This window comes from Sebastes umbrosus, chromosome 15, assembly GCF_015220745.1.
Source record: "Sebastes umbrosus isolate fSebUmb1 chromosome 15, fSebUmb1.pri, whole genome shotgun sequence".
Taxonomy (NCBI): Eukaryota; Metazoa; Chordata; class Actinopteri; order Perciformes; family Sebastidae; genus Sebastes; species Sebastes umbrosus.
In genome coordinates, this window is record NC_051283.1 from 6,927,681 (window position 1) to 6,949,004 (window position 21,324).

At 41.1% G+C, this 21,324-nt stretch overlaps 1 protein-coding gene across 6 annotated transcripts in view; it reads left to right on the plus strand.

Annotated features, from left to right (window-relative positions):
• The window catches only part of LOC119503191 (NACHT, LRR and PYD domains-containing protein 3-like), a 179,776-nt gene that overhangs the window by 42,672 nt on the left and 115,780 nt on the right, over nucleotides 1-21,324 (plus strand). The window contains exons 1-11 of one of the 6 annotated variants that reach the window (XM_037794804.1): nucleotides 3,356-3,616; nucleotides 3,726-3,842; nucleotides 5,806-5,916; nucleotides 6,196-6,274; nucleotides 6,437-6,662; nucleotides 9,527-11,306; nucleotides 11,396-11,569; nucleotides 11,853-12,026; nucleotides 14,141-14,187; nucleotides 14,332-15,336; nucleotides 15,394-15,586. The exons of 3 other annotated variants lie outside the window; for them this stretch is intronic. In XM_037794804.1, the coding sequence (XP_037650732.1) occupies nucleotides 3,528-3,616; nucleotides 3,726-3,842; nucleotides 5,806-5,916; nucleotides 6,196-6,274; nucleotides 6,437-6,662; nucleotides 9,527-11,306; nucleotides 11,396-11,569; nucleotides 11,853-12,026; nucleotides 14,141-14,187; nucleotides 14,332-14,906 (3,372 nt within the window). In that variant the 5' untranslated portion in view covers nucleotides 3,356-3,527 and the 3' untranslated portion in view covers nucleotides 14,907-15,336; nucleotides 15,394-15,586. Of the gene's footprint in view, nucleotides 1-3,355; nucleotides 3,617-3,725; nucleotides 3,843-5,805; nucleotides 5,917-6,195; nucleotides 6,275-6,436; nucleotides 6,663-9,526; nucleotides 11,307-11,395; nucleotides 11,570-11,852; nucleotides 12,027-14,140; nucleotides 14,188-14,331; nucleotides 15,337-15,393; nucleotides 16,128-21,324 lie in introns of those variants that run through there. 2 more of the 6 variants (XM_037794805.1, XM_037794802.1) reach the window with 2 other exon arrangements.

The following is a 21,324-nucleotide window of genomic DNA, read 5'->3' on the forward strand; positions in this document are numbered from 1 at the left end:
AGACACTGAAGGAAGTCCTCTCTCGTCTCCCGGTCTGCTCCAATGTGACTGAACATTAAGGTAATGTATGAATATATTCAGGTTATCATTATGTGAATCATGTTGTACAGATTAGTATTTGAGGACTTGATCAGACAAGAAGTTAATTCAACAACAGTAAACTTGTATTTCCATGTTCTGTAACAGGTCCCCATACTAATCCTTCTTTACTGTTCAAGGGGACAGATTTACTTTTTAAGGTGTCACAGATCAGTCTATAAAATATGATGCATTGTTACTGTGAGATCTGACAACAACACAAGGTGTGTTTTGATATTTTAATTGAAATACAGGTTCACAGGATCCTCATTCCTTTATATCAGGCACTGTTTCTATTTGTATTACTGATGTTTACAACCGTAAAACAACACATCTGTGTTATCCTTTCTTTATTCTTTATTAAGAAATAAAATACTAGAAGATCAGATGAAACTGTATTGATCACCAGAGGGGAAATCTGTTGTTACAGCAGCACAAAGACAGACAGAGTACAGATTAATAGATAAAGTAAAAGAATGAATAATAATGGGTATATAAAACTAAAATAAGAATAACATAGAAACTATACAAAAACAAATGGAGTGACAGTGGTGTTGATAGTTAACAGAGTACACCAGACTGATAGGACTGATTCCTGCTGTATCTTGAATGCAGAACGTGAATACATGAACACAAAATCTCGCGAGATCCTTTTTTGGCATAACCCCTCGAACAGGAACTCCCAGCCAGCTACTGACTTTTGCTCAGTAACTTTATTGTCCTGTTCATGTCAGTCATTCGGTTCTAAGTTCGATTTAACTCACTTTTTGTCCAAAAAAGAAGAATTGGTATAAATGGCTTATGACAATGTAACACTAAGCAATTAGTTACCTTAGTTTGCACCACTTGTTTCATCCAAGTCACAAATAAGGTCAAATGATTTGACCAAACAGCTGCTGATGCATGCATCAGCAGCTGTTTGACAAATTGTTTGACAACAAACTTTTTTTTTGATATGGTCACTCGGTAAAGAATGCATTCTTTACCGAGTGACCATACCATTGTAATACTACTAAGTGGTTCCTGCAATAAAGCCAGCTCGACTGAAGATGAAGTCTCGCTATCTGGTAATTGAGATCTGAAGATATCACACTAGGTATGCTTGTAGTTGTGCTGACTTTATGATAGCGTAGCCTATTAAAGTGTGTGAGTTTGTAAAATGGTGTTTTGATATGAATTTACTTCAGTTCATCAACAATTTTCTAAGTTTTTGCATTATCTGTTCACAATAATAATATAATTATAATAGCAATGATATAATAATAAGACAAGTCTCAAGTCACTGTGTGTGACTTAAGTGTGACTCGAGTCCTAAAAAGTGGGCTACAAATATATGGTATAGTTGCAGTATAAAAACTATTAAACTAGTGGTTTACTGAGAATATACTTTCATAAACTATAAAGTGGACTACGAGTGTAAAACTAATAAACTATCAGTACACTTATAGTATAGTTGCAGTACAAAATAAAACTTGTGTGTAAATTAGTTGTGTAATCAAAGTTTACTATTCTTACTCTTAAAGTACATTTAAAAGTACTTTTATAAACTAAAAAGTGGGCCACTTTAGTCCCAAGAAGTATAAGTAGCACACTTACAAGTATACTACTGGTACTTTGATATTAGTATACTTACTGCATAAAGTATACCTGGGGAATATATACTTTACATTTACTTAAAGTATTCTTGATAAAATAAAGTTGAAGTATAGTACTTTTTCATACATGACAGATTGTGTAGTATTGTGATTATGTAGTGGTGTTGAACTCTCCAACTCTTCAGGCAGTCATGTTTACTCTGGCGCTATATTGTGACAGAAACACATTACTGCAGCTTAGAGGTGAAGAGTCAGAAACACATGAGATCAGAGTTAGATTGATGAGATGAAGTGATCCAACATTTACAGTGAAAAAAAAACTGTCTTTTTTTTAAACTTTAAGGGACACATCGCTGATGAAGCTGCATTTCCTGGTTGCGCACTTTATAGAGAAGTATAGAGACTTGCTCTTCCTCTGAGAAAGAGGAAGTACAGAGACTTCCTCTTTCTCTGTGAAGAAACTTCACAACACACGAACTTCACCATCATAAAAAATCAATAAAAAAATCAACTTCTATGAATTTTAACCATCAGATTATGAACATCCACACAGAATCAGACACACAAAATCACATATAGTAGTTAAGATTTTAATCTGTAACATGTTTATTTTTTATAGTTTTCATCACAACATCACTATCATGTTCATTTTTATACATTTTACTTTTATAATATTTTTAAGGCATATAAATTAATTTTCATCAAGCTTTGTGCATCATTGTAAATATTGATTCAGAATTTATTTTCAGACCACACTTTTAGACTGTTCTGAATTTCTTTTTTATTCGTTAGCAAAAATATACAAACAACAAGACACTGTCAATTATCATAACAGTAAGAAAAAACAGTAGGTTGAGCATGGGCAACAACATATATCAAAGATAACATTCAAAGTGAATACAAATAAAGTAAAACTGGTCAAAGTACAACAAGTAATAAAAAAATAATAGATAAATGAATGAAAAAGAAAAAAAAAATATCACATAAAATAAAAGAAACAGGGCTCATCTCAAATTCATTTGTACATATCAAATAAAGAGAATAATTTAACAGTTTTTTTGTCAGTCGTAATCAACAAAGATTTACTTAGCAGCTTTATCTCATTCTTCATACTAGTCAGACAGGTCTTTGTTTTGAGGTATCTACATTTATGCATAAAAAAATGTACTTAATAGTAAATTATTGATAAGAAAATCCTAATTCCGATTCACAGTAAAGATATCAAATGTGACCTTTTTGTCTGTCAGTGGTGACAGCTCAGTCCTCTAGGATTGTAACCAGCTCTGCATGTCATTCCAGGAAAACTTCACTGATTCACAATGAAAATACATTTGTTCCAAACCTTCAATTTCACTTTCACAAAATACACAGTTAGTCACATCAAAGTTAAACCTCCGTCTTAAGAATTGGTTCGTTGGGTAAATCTCATTCAGGATTTTGAAGTTCACCTCAGGAAGGAGAGGGAATGAAATAGATCTAGATCTGCAATTCTAGTTAAAAAGTGTTACCGCTCTGACTGATATAATAGACTTGGAAAAAGAGGAACATTTCAAATGTTGAAGAGCTTTTCAAAGTCCGTCAAATAGAGGTGAAAGTGATGTCGTCCTCAAAGAATGGCAGAGAAGATGTGGGTTATGCAGCATTTTTTGAATAGTATTTTTGCTTGGAATGCACATCCATATTGTGAATGTCATTTCTTAGGTATGACTGCAGCTCAAAGTGCCAACAACATGGGAACAGTCCCATGAGTGTATTTAGTATTGAGGTGAATGAGCGCTGTGTGTTAGTCATGATAAAAGGGATTAATGTGTGAGCTCTCCCAGCAGCTTGTTGGCTTCATGTGAAGGCTCTGCTATGAGTCAGTGTGAGGACAAAGAGGAGGGAGTCCCTCCCTCTAAAACCACTCTGCGTGGGGATCATGACCGCCAGACCAGAGCTCAGAGGTGAGTTGACCATCTCTAACTGTCCAGGACTCTTCTCCATGTCACAAAGTCTTTGATTCACTGACAATGTTTCTTAATATGTGAGCTTTAATGGATTTCTTTCTATCAGGATCCATCAGAAACCAGACAGTCCTGAACCTGAACCCAGCTGTGTGTCCATGAAGAGTGACGGGTCTATGGATCGTCCTATAAACTTCAAAGATGGACGCCACTCTGATGAACAACGGTGAGGATTTCAAACTGATAATGAAAACAAAATGATGATGATATCAGACATAAGGGAAGTTAAATATAAAGATGGACATTAGGGGTGGGACAAAAAATGGATTCACCAATGTATTGCGATTTTTTGTACCATTTTGAAATAGATGTTTTAATGCCGGAATCGATATACATTTATTTGATTCATTTGAGTCTATGTGGAGGCAGAAGGAAGTTACCGCTTTTATTGTTGTAGTCTTGGTAACGTGACGTAATATCAGGAGTTGGTCTTTCCTACCTGAAGTGTTGTCGCTAGCATAAACCACACGTGTTGCACAGTGCTTACACAGTCCCCGTTTTATCCACCACTTTTTTCATAATTTTCATGGTAACACTAAATCCGTAATGCTCCCATACAGCAGAGCCAAACGATGCTGGTGGATCCTCTAACTGTACTTTATCGTGTCCACTCGCCATTTCCTTATCTGAGTGACAGCCGCACTCGCCACTTCATCCTGAGAGGGAGGCTGGATCACGCGTCATCAACGCGTCATATCTTTCCGGTACAAAGCATGCGCAGTAAAATCTGGTCTGCACTCGCCGAAATTGAGCCAATAGCAACGTACGACTGCAGCTTCAGCGACACTGTGCATGTGTTATACCCCGTACCTTAAGACCCATGTCCACCCGTGTCCCAGCCTCCTTCAACAGGCCTTGATTTCTAGTGTGACAGTAAACGGGAGCCTAACTCTACATGAAAAAAAATACACAATAGGCCTCATAACTTATTTCAAATGAACCAGGAATTCATACACGTCCCGAGCCGTGACTAGCGAACCGAACGGTTTGGATTTTTTACCTGAACCGTTCCATCCCTAGTGAAGGGTCCGCGTGGATTCGACCTGCACCCTCCTATGTTAAATCCAGCATGGTAAACACTATAAATCCAGTAAAGTATGGAAACACTTTGGATTTCACACATTGCAGGAAAAGCAGAGCTAAACATCATGGCTAAAGCTGCATGCTAACTCTGTCACGGACAGGAAACGTTATGGTATCGCGGTAATGTGCGGTCGAGCCGGCCGTCACTCTCATCTCCATGGTCAAATGGGCCGACGCTACAACTGTAGAGCACCCATATACTGACATTTATGTTCTCTGCATTCAAACGGCCCCGATGGAGCTGAACATGGATGTATAAAGAGAACAGAGCTGACGGGAGAGCTAGAGACGGACTTGGAGAAGTTAGAGGAAGTAGACACGTGGGACTACGTCCGGTTTTCAAAATAAGGTGTTAACAAAGGGAACTGTATATACAAAATACATATATGGAAATAAGATTGAATGGATTATATTCACCAGAAGTATAAAACATTACATGTCCCTTATAAATTAAAAAGAAAATATCACTAATTTGTGAGGAAATGTCTTTATTCTTTGATTTTTGGGTTGCTGGATATAAAATGTAATAAATGATTGCTGACAATGACTGATATATTTGACTTCAGGACATCTCTGACTACATACATGCTGAAAATCAAACAGTTTTACTGGATTAATTTAGATATGTTCCAAAGTAAAAGTCCCTAGAAGTGTACGATTCAACATTTTCCCATGGTCTAGTGTTAAAAAAGTTAACAAAAATCACAATAAATCACAAAATCGAATACTAAAAAATCGCAATACATATCGAATCGCCACCCAAGTATCGTGATAGTATTGAATCAGGAGATAGGTGTATCGTCCCACCTCTAATGGACACACAGTATAACCCCACAGCATCATTTCCTGCCTCTGCTGCTCACTGCACTGAATACAGCTTTAAAATATTCATTGAAACATTCAATTTAACATTGAATTCATACAAAATGTAACCAAAAAACTACCTGAAGACAAAAATATTGTGTACAGTAGGTGTATTAAATCACTGACAGGTTTTGTCTCAGTGTGTTGTGAGTGCAGTGCTGAATTTATCTTGTTTCTATCAGGAGGAAGCTGGGAAAACCTGAACCTGAACCCAGCTGTGTGTCCATGAAGAGTGACTGGTCTATGGATCGTCCTATACTCTTCAAAGATAGACGACACTCTGATGAACAACGGTGAAGATTTCAAACTGATAATGAAAACAAAATTATTTTTATTAGACTCTCAGTTGTGAGATCTCTTTTTCAAGAAAACAGTGAGCTGAAAGCTACAAACGGCTGCAGACTGAGCTGTTGATTCTCAGTGGGATCAGCAGGGCTAGTAGACATTTACCACTACAGGGAGTCATCTGATTCACTGTGGACATCCAAATATCACTTCATGGACCTGTCCCTGGTGTTTGTCTCTGTGTGGACAGACATAATGTGAGCTTATTCTTCATGATTCCTCCACAGAGTGGACCAGGAGAGCTCGGAGGTTCCCAGTTTTCAGTCTGCCCAGCAGCATCAAACACACCTGGACTCCATATTTATGGTCTGTACATGTACAACAACTACTTTTACGTCTATTCTGTTCACAGTCATCTCCATGCTGCACTTTTTAGACCAGTGGGATGTCATTCTGTCCAACATGGATCTGATGTTTGGTTCCATGATTTTAGTTTGATCGTGTCATTCATATAATATTCTGTTCCAGCTGCTGGAGGAGAACATCGTCACTTTTGTGAAGAACGAGCTGAAGAAGATCCAGAAGGTTGTAATTTCAGATTACCCAGAATGCTTAGAGAGTGAGAGGGAGGATGAGGACGTGTTGGACGGTGAGGATGAAGAGAAGAGGAGGAGCAGAGAGGAATTTCTGAAGATCACACTGCACTTCCTGAGGAGAATGAAGCAGGAGGAGCTGGCTGACTGTCTGCAGAGCAGTAAGAGGATTTCTCTAAAGATTTAACATGTTGGATGAATGGGACGTTTACTATTGTCTCAAGAGATGGACCAAAATATAGACCCTTTGTGTGTCGACGTCATGATTACATCACAGTGTTAGCTGGAGGCTAACACTAGCAGTGGGTTAAAGTTACACATCTAAAATGTAATCTTGGTGTGTTGTTGGGTGCCAGAATCCAGATATCACATACAGTTGAGATGACAAACTGTGATTCGAGGCTCTAGTGAGCTACAATATCGAAACGTTTCAGAGATGGAGAGTAAATGTTGCTAATATTCAGCCTTCTGCTAAACGCAGCCGTGAGCCGTTGGCTGTGGTTAGCAGAAGGCTAAACTATTAGCAACCATTTCTCTCCATCTCTGAAACGCTACGCCACTATTGTACGACTCTCTTTTAGACTGACTTTACTGAAGGATAGTTAACTATAGGCATACGGTCAAGCCAACATTACGCAGAACCCCCCGTGCTTATGTGCACATCAAACGTGTCGTTTTGATAAATTATTAGTCATGATTGTCACAGCCTTTAATGCACCCCCCTATAATAATGCCTTCTTTCTGATCCTACTCCGTGCTCAAATGCGCCACAGGTGCGCCAAGGTAGCCGTCCTGATGAAAACACCTATGGTGCGTGCATATTAGCGCATGCTTGCATGAACATGCGCGTGCTTGAACGTGTGGTACACTTAAGTGTCCCGGTTTGGGGGTTTGAAAATATGGTCACCCTATATAGGCATCCAAAGATTTATACACCCTCAATTTATCTTTACAGCGCTGCTGTTGGCCACCAGCCCGCTGGTCGGACGGCTGGCTACCTGGCTAGTTTAGCTGGCTAATTCCACCATGCTGTCGTGCAACACAGAAAATGAGGCGAGCAAAGTTGTCACTCATCTGGCGATAGCACTGTGCTTTCCTACGCTGTGACAAGAGTGTGTGGATGAAGCATTAAGTTGTTAAATTTTACTAATTTAGCGCCTGGCTAGTTGGCTAGCTACCTTGCTAATTCCACCATGCTACAGAAAATGAGTCCAACAGCGGACAGCGCTGGGTCACGGTCCCTCTGCCTCACTCCTCACCACTAGGAGACTACTTCATCGGGAGGAGAGCAGGCGTTAGCTAGCTAGCTTGTCAGTCTCCAGACAATCTAGCTGGCTAACTAGCCAGCCATTTACTCCTCCTGAAGTAGTCTCCCAGCGGCAAAGGGGTCGGCTAATCTGGTCCCATTGGTTAATGTTAACTTTCTCAAACAGAAGAGGTCTATACATCAGACCAGCAATTATTTCATCCAGATTAGGCTCTCATGACCACGGCCCTTTTTGGGGGAAACCAATCCCGTGTCCCTCGTGGACGATAACAGAGTAAACAGAAGAAGTAACGCTATGCTGAAGAGTTGCGGTGTAGTTGGTTGCAACAACAATAAATCCAAAAACGCTGAGCTCCGATTTTTATAGCTCCAAGCTATAGACCAGACCAGCATGGCTTTATGGCTCCAAGCTATAGACCAGACCAGCATGGCTTTATGGCTCCAAGCTATAGACCAGACCAGCATGGCTTTATGGCTCCAAGCTATAGACCAGACCACCATGGCTTCATGGCTCCAAGCTATAGACCAGACCAGCACGGCTTTATGGCTCCAAGCTATAGACCAGACCACCATGGCTTCATGGCTCCAAGCTATAGACCAGACCAGCATGGCTTTATGGCTCCAAGCTATGGACCAGTGCAGCATGGCTTTATGGCTCCAAGCTGTAGACCAGACCAGCATGGCTTTATGGCTCCAAGCTGTAGACCAGACCAGCATGGCTTTATGGCTCCAAGCTATAGACCAGACCAGCATGGCTTTATGGCTCCAAGCTATAGACCAGACCACCATGGCTTCATGGCTCCAAGCTATAGACCAGACCAGCACGGCTTTATGGCTCCAAGCTATAGACCAGACCACCATGGCTTCATGGCTCCAAGCTATAGACCAGACCAGCATGGCTTTATGGCTCCAAGCTATGGACCAGTGCAGCATGGCTTTATGGCTCCAAGCTGTAGACCAGACCAGCATGGCTTTATGGCTCCAAGCTGTAGACCAGACCAGCATGGCTTTATGGCTCCAAGCTATAGACCAGACCAGCATGGCTTTATGGCTCCAAGCTGGGGGAAAGAAACTCGCTGTCACAGGAGAGAAAATTATGAAAAGCTATTGTGTAGCGGGTTAACCGAGGCTTTCACACTGACATCTGAGGCTCATACGATACGTGAATATTCACCGTCAGTGTGGTAAACGGCTAAATGATGCTGTGACAGTGACTAGCATGGCTAGCTAACGTTAGCTTGAGTGGGAGGCTGCTGCAGTGATACAGTCATACATTAACGTTATAGCAGCATCCAACTAAATCTCAGCCTATAGATCAAACAGTTGATTATTTACAGACAACATTTAGCCTAACGGGATTCAATCAGATATGTAGAGAAGTCTGGATCAGTAATATCCTCAACTGTGTTGGACAGGGGAGACTGAAGGGACATGGCGGAGATCAACCTTCACTTATTAAGGTATCGCCAACGCTCTGGTTCAGGCAAGATCGCAAAATAATTATTAGACATGTGTATTAAATAAATGTTTGTATAACAAGAGATGAATGCATATGAATTTGTCAAAATTACAATCCAGACATTTGTTAAATTGCATTGAAGTCTATGAGATCTTTGTTTTTCTTTCCCCCAAAAGGGGGCGTGGCCTTGAGTTTTTGCGAAGCTCCCGTATGTGCCGGTCTGATGTATATTCATTTACTCATTCTTTGAGGAAATGTTGAAATATGTTCTTTGACTTATTGATCTTGTGTTCATTCAGGAACTTTTGCTGCAGTTTGTCAGCGTGAACTCAAATCTAACCTGAAGAAGAAGTTCCAGTGTGTGTTTGAGGGGATCGCTAAAGCAGGAAATCCAACCTTTCTGAATCAGGTCTACACAGAGCTCCACATCACTGAGGGAGGGACTGCAGAGGTCAATGCTGAACATGAGGTCAGACAGATTGAAACAGCATCCAGGAAACCACACAGACCAGAGACAACAATCAGACAAGAAGACGTCTTTAAAGCCTCACCTGGAAGAGATGAACCAATCAGAACAGTGCTGACGAAGGGAGTGGCTGGCATCGGGAAAACAATCTTAACACAGAAGTTCACTCTGGACTGGGCTGAAGACAAAGCCAACCAGGACATACAGTTCACATTTCCGTTCACTTTCAGAGGGCTGAATGTGGTGAAAGAGAAAAAGTACAGCTTGGTGGAGCTTGTTCATGACTTCTTTACTGAAACCAAAGAAGCAGGAATCTGCAGGTTTGAAGAGTTCCAGGTTGTGTTCATCTTTGACGGTCTGGATGAGTGTAGACTTCCTCTGGACTTCCACAACAACAAGATCCTGACTGATGTCACAGAGTCCACCTCAGTGGATGTGCTGCTGACAAACCTCATCAGGGGGAACCTGCTTCCCTCTGCTCACATCTGGATAACTACACGACCTGCAGCAGCCAATCAGATCCCTCCTGAGTGTGTTGACATGGTGACAGAGGTGAGAGGGTTCACCGACCCACAGAAGGAGGAGTACTTCAGAAAGAGATCCAGAGACGAGGAGCAGACCAGAACAATCATCTCCCACATCAAGAAATCACGAACCCTCCACATCATGTGTCACATCCCGGTCTTCTGCTGGATCACGTCTACAGTTCTGGAGGAGGTGTTGAAGACCAGAGAGGGAGGAGAGCTGCCCAAGACCCTGACTGAGATGTACATCCACTTCCTGGTGGTTCAGTCCAAAGTGAAGAACATCAAGTATGATGGAGGAGATGAGACTGATCCACACTGGAGTCCGGAGAGCAGGAAGATGATTGAGTATCTGGGAAAACTGGCTTTTGATCAGCTGCAGAAAGGCAACCTGATCTTCTATGAATCCGACCTGACAGAGTGTGGCATCGATATAAGAGCAGCCTCAGTGTACTCAGGAGTGTTCACACAGGTCTTTAAAGAGGAGAGAGGACTGTATCAGGACAAGGTGTTCTGCTTCGTCCATCTGAGTGTTCAGGAGTTTCTGGCTGCTCTTCATGTACATCTGACTTTCATCAACTCTGGAGTCAATCTGATGGCAGAAGAAATAACAACCTCCCAGAAGTCTGAGACACACGTCTACCAGAGTGCTGTGGACAAGGCCTTGCAGAGTCCAAATGGACACCTGGACTTGTTCCTCCGCTTCCTCCTGGGTCTTTCGCTGCAGACCAATCAGACTCTCCTACAAGGCCTGCTGACACAGACAGGACGTAGCTCACAGACCAATCAGGAAACAGTCCAGCACATCAGGAAGAAGCTGGATGAGGATCTCTCTGCAGAGAAAAGCATCAATCTGTTCCACTGTCTGAATGAACTGAATGATCATTCTCTGGTGAAGGACATCCAACAGTACCTGAGTTCAGGACGTCTCTCCACGTATACATTGTCTCCTGCTCAGTGGTCAGCTCTGGTCTTCATCTTACTGTCATCAGAAGAAGATCTGGACATGTTTGACCTGAAGAAATACTCTGCTTCAGAGGAGGCTCTTCTGAGGCTGCTGCCAGTGGTCAAAGCCTCCAACAAAGCTCTGTAAGTACAGAGATAGTTGGATTCATATATCAGAACTTAAATACTCAATATCTTTTCAACTTGTTTTTTCTTCATTACTGTCTCTTCAGACTGAGTGGCTGTAACCTCTCAGAGAGAAGCTGTGAGGCTCTGTCCTCAGTTCTCAGCTCCCAGTCCTCTAGTCTGAGAGAGCTGGACCTGAGTAACAACAACCTGCAGGATTCAGGAGTGAAGTGGTTGTCTGCTGGAATGGAGAGTCCACACTGTACTCTGGAAACTCTCAGGTCAGGATTCATCAACATGTCCCATTAATCCTGATTTACATTAACGGATAAACTCGTAACCTGCATCTGTCTCTGATAATATGGTTTCAAACCAGTTGAATTTATTTAGTTTCAATCTCTTCCCATGAGCACATTTTATGTTGGTTTTTTTTCTCTCTATTGTGAATTCAAATATCCGAGAGGAATCAGAGCTACCAGTAATGTTGTCAGAATGTTGATGGACATCAGTGGGTGTTTGGTTGTGACAAGAGAAATATGTGATGTGTGTTATGTGTGTTTGCAGGCTGTCAGGCTGTCTGATCACAGAGGAAGGCTGTTCTTCTCTGGCCTCAGCTCTGAGCTCCAACCCCTCCCATCTGAGAGAGCTGGACCTGAGCTACAACCATCCAGGAGACTCTGGAGGGAAGCTGCTGTCTTCTGGATTGGAGGATCCACACTGGAGACTGGACACTCTCAGGTATGAAGAGGCCTGCTGCAGTATAGTAGTACAGTACACCGTACACCACCTGCTCAGGTACACTGTACACCACCTGCTCAGGTACACTGTACACCACCTGTTCAAGTACACTGTATACCACCTGATCAGGTACACTGTACACCACCTGCTCAGGTACACCATACACCACATGTTCAGGTACACCGTACACTACCTGTTCAGGTATACTGTACACCACCTGTTCAGGTACACTGTACACCACCTGTTCAGGTATACTGTACACCACCTGTTCAGGTAAACCGTACACTACCTGTTCAGGTACACCGTACACTACCTGTTCAGGTATACTGTACACCACCTGTTCAGGTATACTGTACACCACCTGTTCAGGTAAACCGTACACTACCTGTTCAGGTAAACCGTGCACTACCTGTTCAGGTACACTGTACACTACCTGTTCAGGTACACTGTACACTACCTGTTCAGGTACACTGTACACTACCTGTTCAGGTACACTGTAAATGGATGTGGAAGCAGCTGGTTCATATCATGTTGGACACAACTACTTTACAGGCTGAAAGTATGTCAGATGTTGTGTTTACAGCTCGTTTTCACTGAAACTCAAGTGGACAAAGAAATCAATTGACGCAAGTTTAAACATTTGATTCACGGACTGACTGGTAGAGGAAACTGAGTCTGAAATTTCTGATGATTGCCAATATAATATTGATAATAATATATCATTAATAAGTGAACATACTGAGCTGTAGTCATCTGATTATACCCCCGTGACAATGTAGTCGGGGGTATATAGCGCTCCGCGTGTCTGTCCGTCCGTCCGTCCGTTCGCGTATCACACTTTAGTTTCCGGAGCAGATCTCGTAAACAATTTAAAAGCCGTGTAAATGAAATTCAGAGATTTGTTTCTAAACACATTATAAATGTTTGAAAATAATTACTGAAAACATGAAAAGGCTGTGAACATTGTAGTACTGGATTGTGGAGTTAAACCGTTAAGCTGTTTATCGCTAGTTTTGTGTTCAGGATTTTTTAGGCGGGGCTGAAATCATGGCTCGATGACGCACTGGAGCCATCCTTAACATAACCCCACCCGTCTTCACAAACCTGGCTTTTCAAATCCAAAAAAGAAATCCATAATGTCTTCAGAGGTTTTATTGGCTAGCTCAGTCGGTAGAGCATGTGACTCATGTTACCAGGATGGTGGGTTCAAGCCCTGCTATAGGCATTTTCATTACTGTTTTGTATTGCATTTTTATGATTGTAATCCATCCCATGTGCTATGTATATATTTTTTTTTCTATAAACTTGTAAAAAATGAATAGTCTTTAAAAAATATAATAAAAATGACAAAGTGTCAGAGTATGGAGTACCAGGGCCACGAATGTCTTTGAGACTACCAGGACCACAAAAGCAAGCACTTTGTCCACGGCCCCGGCGGCGAACGCCTCGGATGAAATGCGGCAGGCAGGGGCCAGCCAGGGGAGAGGTCCCGCGAGGGGATCCTCCGACACGAGCGGCCGTCCCTAACCCGCCGAGTTGAATCCCCCGGGCAGACTGTGCAACGGGGGCCGTTAGCGGCCTCACACTGTCCACAGGCTGATCCTCGATCAGAAGGACTCAAGCCACATTTCCCCAATCCACCCGTCGGACAGTGATTTGGCGCTGGGCTCTTCCCTGTTCGCTCGCCGCTACTGAGGAATCCTGACAGGCTGCACCTTCCCCGCTTGTGGGTGTGGTTTCAGCCATGGATGTAATAAGAGAGGTTTCAGGTTTCAGGTTTCAGCGTCTTCAGCGACACGCCCCCAGCGTCTCAGAGCAGAGAATACTGCTTATTTTTCCATGATTTTGAGAGCTAATTTTATATACTTAGCAATTTTCTTAATCATTCAAATTTGACTGGGTGGTTAGTAACACATTTTTCTGTGGTGTGACAAACCCAGAATGCATATTTATTTTTGCCGTGCTCACTTTAGCCTTGTTTATAAGAAGTGCTCCATGTGAACATGTAAGTACATTTGTAGAGGATAACAAAGCTGTGCATATGGCAGCGATGTGATGTCCATGTTTCCATGCTGAGAGAGGAAGTGCTGCTCTGACCTCCCTCCTCCTTTCAGGTTGGAGCCTGCTGGAGTCCGATGGTTGACACCCGGTCTGAGGAAGTGTAAGTGTGTTTTTCATTTGATTCGTGAAAACAAAGCGTCAACCATCTTCAAACTGTGACATCACTCATTCAAATCTGTGATGTCATCATCAGAGACGATAGATTAATAACTGCAGCTGTATTGTGTCTTGTTCTCTCCATCAGATTCCTGTGAACTCACACTCGACACAAACACAGTGAACGAAAACCTCAAACTGTCTGACAACAACAGGAAGGTGACATGTGTGGAGATTCAGTCATATCCTGATCATCCAGACAGATTTGACAGGAATTATCAGCTGCTGTGTAGAACTGGTCTGACTGGTCGCTGTTACTGGGAGGTCGAGTGGAGAGGAAAGGTTTCTATATCAGTGAGTTACAGAAGAATCAGCAGGAGAGGATACAAAGAAGACGCTGTGTTTGGAAGGAATGATCAGTCCTGGAGTCTGAGGTGCAATGATGGTGGTCGTCATTACTCTGCCTGGCACAATAACAGGGAAACACCCATCATCCCCTCCTCCTCCTCCTCCTCCTCCTCCTCCTCCGGTAGAGTAGCAGTGTATGTAGACTGTCCTGCTGGCACTCTGTCCTTCTACAAAGTCTCCTCTGGCACACTGATCCACCTCCACACCTTCAACACCACATTCACTGAACCTCTTTATCCTGGATTTGGGTTTGGGTTTAGGTTTGGGTTTGGGTTTGGGTCTGGTTCTTCAGTGTCTCTGTGTTCTCCTCACTGATCTCTCAGTGATTGTAAATGCAGTTGGAGCAGGTGAGGGTGACCTGAGCTGGTCTGGACTCTGAGGGGTTGAGAGCTGTCTGGAAAGACAGTGACGTCTTGCCGGCCACAGCCAACCCATGACAACCCCCCCTTCTCCCCCTCAAACAAGCGTGTGCTGCGAGACTCAACTCTGTGCTGGAGACCAGGGAGACGTTTTTAAAAATCTCTGGTTGTTCAGCTCTCACTACTTTTGTAGCTTCTAACTGAATCTCTGTGGTTTGAGGTGTAGTTTCTCTCCTGCGTCCCTGTTTGTACTTTCAGATATCTGCTTTATTTTACCATAAAGGCTCCATATAGGAGTCGTGTTAATTTACTGCTGATGTCACAATAGCCGCAATATTGAGGAGCCAACCGCAGGGGATGACAAGCAAACAGGCAGAGTCAGACAGGTAGAGGTGAGTCAGACAGGCAGAGGTGAGTCAGACAGACAGAGGGGAGTCAGACAGGCAGAGGTTTTTTTTTTGTGTGTGGCTGTCTGGCTCAGGGGGGGGAGGCGCCCTAGCGCCCTCTATTGGCCGGCCGCCACTGGTCAGTAGGCTATATTAAAAACAATCAAACAAAGTTTATCATATTCTGTCATCCTTGTGGATTGTGGTTCATCATTATCTCCATTATCTATAACTTAGCATGGTTGTGAGAAATGCATTCATTTAATCATGACCTTGTTTCGTTGTTCTTTAGAGCTCACTGGTATTTGTCCAGTTCCTCCATGTCTCTGATGAGCAGCACCTCAACATCTTCAGCTGTTCTGTTCACTTTAATGAAGACTTCCATGATTGAATCTTCCTCTGATCAGGAAGCCTGTCGTTCTTCATGCCTTTTTTCCCTCTCGGCGCTTTGTAGCCTCAAGGCTGATTTACTTTACTTCGACTAAGTCTGTAATCTGACAGCAGAAGTCCGAAAGTCGAGCGATATTTTAATGTCGTCTTCGTCTGCCAGCTGATTAGCTCATTAGCTGAGCCAGTTAATTAGTTTGGCCAGCCACTGGTTGTTTCTCAATCCGTCTTCACAAATCAGCGTCAATCAATAGTCTCCAGCACATTCTCCAGCTTCACAATAATTAGTTTGAACAAAGTGTCGTCTAAACACGTCAGGTTTCTAGCTATAGTATCCTAACTGAGCTGTCACTCCTTGATTCACTCTGTTAGTGGGAAACTAATTGTGTGAAGGCCACTTTCTTCTTATTAGTCATGTATAAAGATATTTGCTCCATTTCTACCGACTGCAGCTTTAAAAAAGAAGTAACTTTTATAAAACTCATGCTCTTTTAAATTTAAATGTGCCTTACATCGTTACAAGTTATATGTGACGGAATTTGTTCATATATAATGACAAGTTTTCATCTTGTTTCTGTGTAAAGCAGGACAGACCACCTGCTCATATTGATTAAACTCATAGATTCTGCCGCACACAAAGCACACCGTGTTTTTCTCTCGTGATCAAACGCTGAACGTAGGACAGTTTAGTACAGATACTCTGTTCTCTGTCTGCTCACTGTGGAGGATAATGTGAAATGGATCAGAATACTGGGATTTTATAAAACTCTGTTCTGATAGAACGTCCATCTGTTATCATTCAAGTATATGAATATTTGTATGTATTCAAGTAAAACATTAGCAAAATGAACTTAAGATATTAAAAGTAAAAGCACTCAATGCAGAAAAATGGCCCCTGTGAGTGTTATATTATCATATGTTTCACACATATCAATTATGTACATTCACTCAAGTAGAGGATTATCTTTTCATGCCAGCACTGTTTTATTTTCTTCTTTTTGTTGTTGGTGATTGTTTTCTTTTATCCCAAATTGTTGGAAATAAATTTCAATTTCAATTTGTTGGAGGAGTGGGACAGCACTTTGTGAAATCATGTCACGTCACCTGGTCAGAGACGCTGTGTGGACACTAAACTATGAGGCTGATATTTCAGAGTGTGTGTGCAGTTTGTTGTTAAACACAGTACAGTTGGACCAAATCAATATATCTATAAGTCACTATCATGTCATCATAAAAACAAAAAAGATAAATGTCACTTTGCTGATTTCTTCCATGTTTTGTTTACTTTTCCGTTATATGATGGGTAAAAAAAAAAAAAGAGGCTTTTTTCAGAGATGACATTTTATCAGTCACTGTAAGGAAAGCACAGGACTAAATTAAATTAAATGAATGATGTCAGTTTCAGGGTCCTGATATTGTGCACACTGGCTCACTGTCACACTTTCATCACTTACTGCAACACTTGAATAGAGTGGAGACATCCTTAAAGTCATTGATTTCCTACTATGACAACTTTGAATGCCCGCTGTAACAAAGGCTTATTCCTCGGTCATAACTGTTTTAATTTAATTTAATTTCTGAATTTATTTCGAACATGTAGAATACAAAAAAAATAAAGAAAAAGAGAATGATCAAACCGACAAGTGGACAGTCAGAAAGAAGTAGTATTTACATACAATGAAAAGCATAAGAAAAATAAATTGTCAAACACTTGATGCCTTGATTTACATATTTGAAAAGGAATGAGAAGAAGTACAAACGTATTTAATCCCATGCCTTCTCCACGAGTCAATTATTAATAATCAACCAGCTTCCTTATTGAGCCGTACATATACTCTAATTCAATTTTCCTAAATTTGTCTAACTATAATTATTCTTATTTATAATTATTCTAACTATAATTATTACCTTTTATCTCTATCATACAGAAATATAAATTAATTACTGATATAATTCGGCTTATCAAAATATTTAACTTAATCATTGACTATTTATTATCTTTTCTTATATGTGCATATTATTATTTATAATATACAATTTATAATTTACAATATGCAATTGTAATACAACATGCAATACATACATACATACACACATACATACATACACATACACACACACACACACATATATATATATATATATATATATATATATATACTTTGTGAATGATCCGTATTGCTCTTTTTTGGAGAATAGATAGTGAATGTAATGAACATCTGTAGTTGTTGCCCCAGACCTCCGCACAGTAATTTAAATATGGCAAAACTAGTGAACAGTAGAGAATGTGGAGTGAATTCTGATCCGGAACCTGTTTGGCTTTGTTTAATACTGAGATGCTTCTTGACAGTTTATTTTCTACATGTTTAATGTGTGATTTCCAGCAGACTATATCATCTATTGTCACCCCGAGAAATTTGTTTTCATGAACTCTTTCAATTTCAACCCCATCTATCTGTATCTGTACTTGTGTATTAATTCTACATTTACCAAATAACATTACTTTAGTTTGTTCAAGTTCATGATATTTTTTTTTATCAAACCATGTTTTTACTCTGCTCATTTCTTTAGTGATGTCCTCCAGTAGTTGTTTTAAATTCTCCTCAGAACAGAAAATATTTGTGTCATCAGCAAACAATACTAATTTGAATACCTTGGATATGTTGCATATATCATTGATATACAATATAAACAATTTAGGGCCCAACACTGACCCCTGGGGGACACCACAAGCAATGTCCAAACATGATGAAGAGAAATTGCCCAACTTCACAAACTGTTGTCTCCTATTTAAATAGCTTCTAAACCAATCTAATACTAAACCCCTGATACCATAGCTTTCCAGTTTATTGATTCATATGTCATGGTTGATTGTGTACAAAGCTTTTTTGATGTCAATAAATACCCCTACTGCATATTTTTTGTGATCCATAGCGTTAGTGATTTCCTCGATTGATTCCATTATTGCCAGTGATGTTGATCTGTTTGATCTGAATCTGTATTGACTGTCAGAGAGTAACTTGTGCTTTTCTAAGAATGTGTCCAATCTATTGTTGAAGAGCTTTTCCAGTATTTTGGAAAGTTGTGGAAGTAAAGAGACAGGTCTGTAGTTTGTGAAGTTGTGTTTGTTCCCAGTTTTGTACATAGGTATGACTTAAGCTATTTTCATTTTGTTTGGAAATGAATCGGTTTGGAATGAGAAGTTACAGATGTATGTTAATGGTTTTGAAACCCCCTCAATGAATTTTTTCACTAGAGTCATATCAATGTCATTAAAATCAGTAGACGTTTTGTTTTTACACTTATTAACAATATCCAATATTTCTTTCTCATCCACTGGTTTGAGAAACATTGAGCTGGGATTTCTCTCTAACAGCTTATCCAGATGTTCTCCAGATGTCCCTGGATCAGGGATTAATGTCACAACGCTCTGCAGTATGAGTTATTACTTTGAGCATCGTCTGCCGAGTCGCACACATTTGGAAAGTGGGCTGAAAAAGTCTTAATTAAAAACACCTGAAGTGATGGAACCCTTATGAAAAAGTACTCCAAGTTTATTTCATGAAGTAAAATTAAGTATATTTCCCAAGTATACTTTATGTAGTATGCTAATATCAGTGTACTTGTAAGTGTACTCCTTCTCATGTGTGTATACTCATGTGTGAATTAGTATCTAGCAATGTCCCTGCCTCTCTCTATCTCTCTCAAGGTGTTTGCTAAAACCAGGTCCACTAGTGGCTGCAGCAGAAGAATGAGTCTATGTTTGCTTTGTTCGATATTCCTCCCTCCCCTTCGACCTGTGCCAAGAAGGCAGTAAGTAATAAGTGCTATATTAAAGAGCCTTTGTGCCCGACGTGCTCAGTTCAAGCCATTTGTATTTGAGCACTCAGCGGAGTGTTTGAAACAACACCATGAATTGGGCCTTCCTCGAGGGCCTGCTTAGCGGGGTGAACAAATACTCCACGGCGATGGAAAAAACCTTCTAAGTGGACCTTGAGTTCAGAATTACTCCTTTTTGTGCTCTGATTTTTTTGTAGGGATGTACTTAGTTTCCAAATACATCAAGGAGAAGACGGACAGTGTGGTGATCTACAGTGGAGACGGCTCAGATGAGCTGACTCAGGGATACAGTTATTTCCACATGGTGAGACCAGAAGTCAACACAGTACTCAAAGAAGGGCCAAAGTGTGTGCTGCAAGTTTGCTTTGCTAGAATAAAAAATATTTAGGGAGAGGGGTTTTGAGATCAGGATGCCTCCCAGTGGCTTCCATGTGGAGGTACAATGGATATGTTCAACTGAGAGAAGACCCCAGGGTAGACCTAAAACCTGCTTGAGAGATTATACATTGTGAGGGATTATACATCTCATCTGGCGTTATCTAGAGCTGTGTTCCTCCTCCAGGCTCCAACTCCCAAAGCAGCTGCAGAGGACAGCGTTCGACTGATGAAGGAGCTCTACCTGTTTGATGTCCTCCGTGCTGATCGAACCACTGCTGCACACGGGTACATCCGTTCATTTAATTCATTGTTTCAGTGTGTCTTTCAGCGGTGTTGGGCAACCAGTGCTACAGTATGTGCATTTAAACTGTTTAATTATAGTTTTTATAGCCTGATGACACCAATATTGTTTTCAATATTTCAGAAACTGAGCCTGAGAACCTTTCCAATCACAATTCAGTCTGCCAATTTCAAAACGCAAATGCAAAGTAGGCCTACTGCCTACAAGCTCCGTACCATGGTACGGAGCTTGTCGCAAAGGAAGCTAAATAACGCTCTAAACTTGTACCTCTTAACCCTGTGACAAAGGTGTTTATTCAAATTCCTATGTATCAATTTATTGCTACCATTCCTGAAGGAAACCATCATGATTTAAGAGGGACTTCATGCTGATAAGTCACACCTCTTTAGTAGTTACAATATGGTCGACCTTCACATCTAACTCAAAGGAGGGATCAGATGTCTGACCGTAGTCAAAGGATTCAAGCCACTATGTGTAGGACTTCTTTACTTTAGGGCCATCAGGTGGTAGTATTAAGGATGACACTATGACAGATGAAAAATTGTCCAGATATATTACGAGCGATGTCACTCTCTATAGAGAGTCGATTTTGACCAGTGAAAATAAGTTGGAGGTGTTCGAAACTTTACATAAATAGAGCCAGGGTGAGCGTTTTTTCAAACAAATGACACGTCACTCTGCAGCAGGTTCACGGACATCTTCATTGTGAAAAACTGAAAACAATCTGATGTCCACTCGTTCGAATCACATCCAGTTAGGACAGGGGTCAGCAACCTGCAGCTCCGGAGACACATGTGGCTCTTTAGCCTCTCTCCAGTGGCTGTCCGTGGATTTTTAAAAATGGAAATGAATAACTGTTTAACAATCAACCTGTTGATAGCCAACTGTTTGATCTTTAAACTGAGATTTAGTTGGAGACAACAGTCTGATGATGATATGCTGATGAATGACTGTACTGCAGCAGCCTCCCACTCAAGTTAGCTAAGCTGATTTTCCATCATCCAACAGTCACAACATCATTTAGCGATTTACAATACTGGCAGTGAATATTCACACATTTTATGTGCCTCAAATCTTATTGT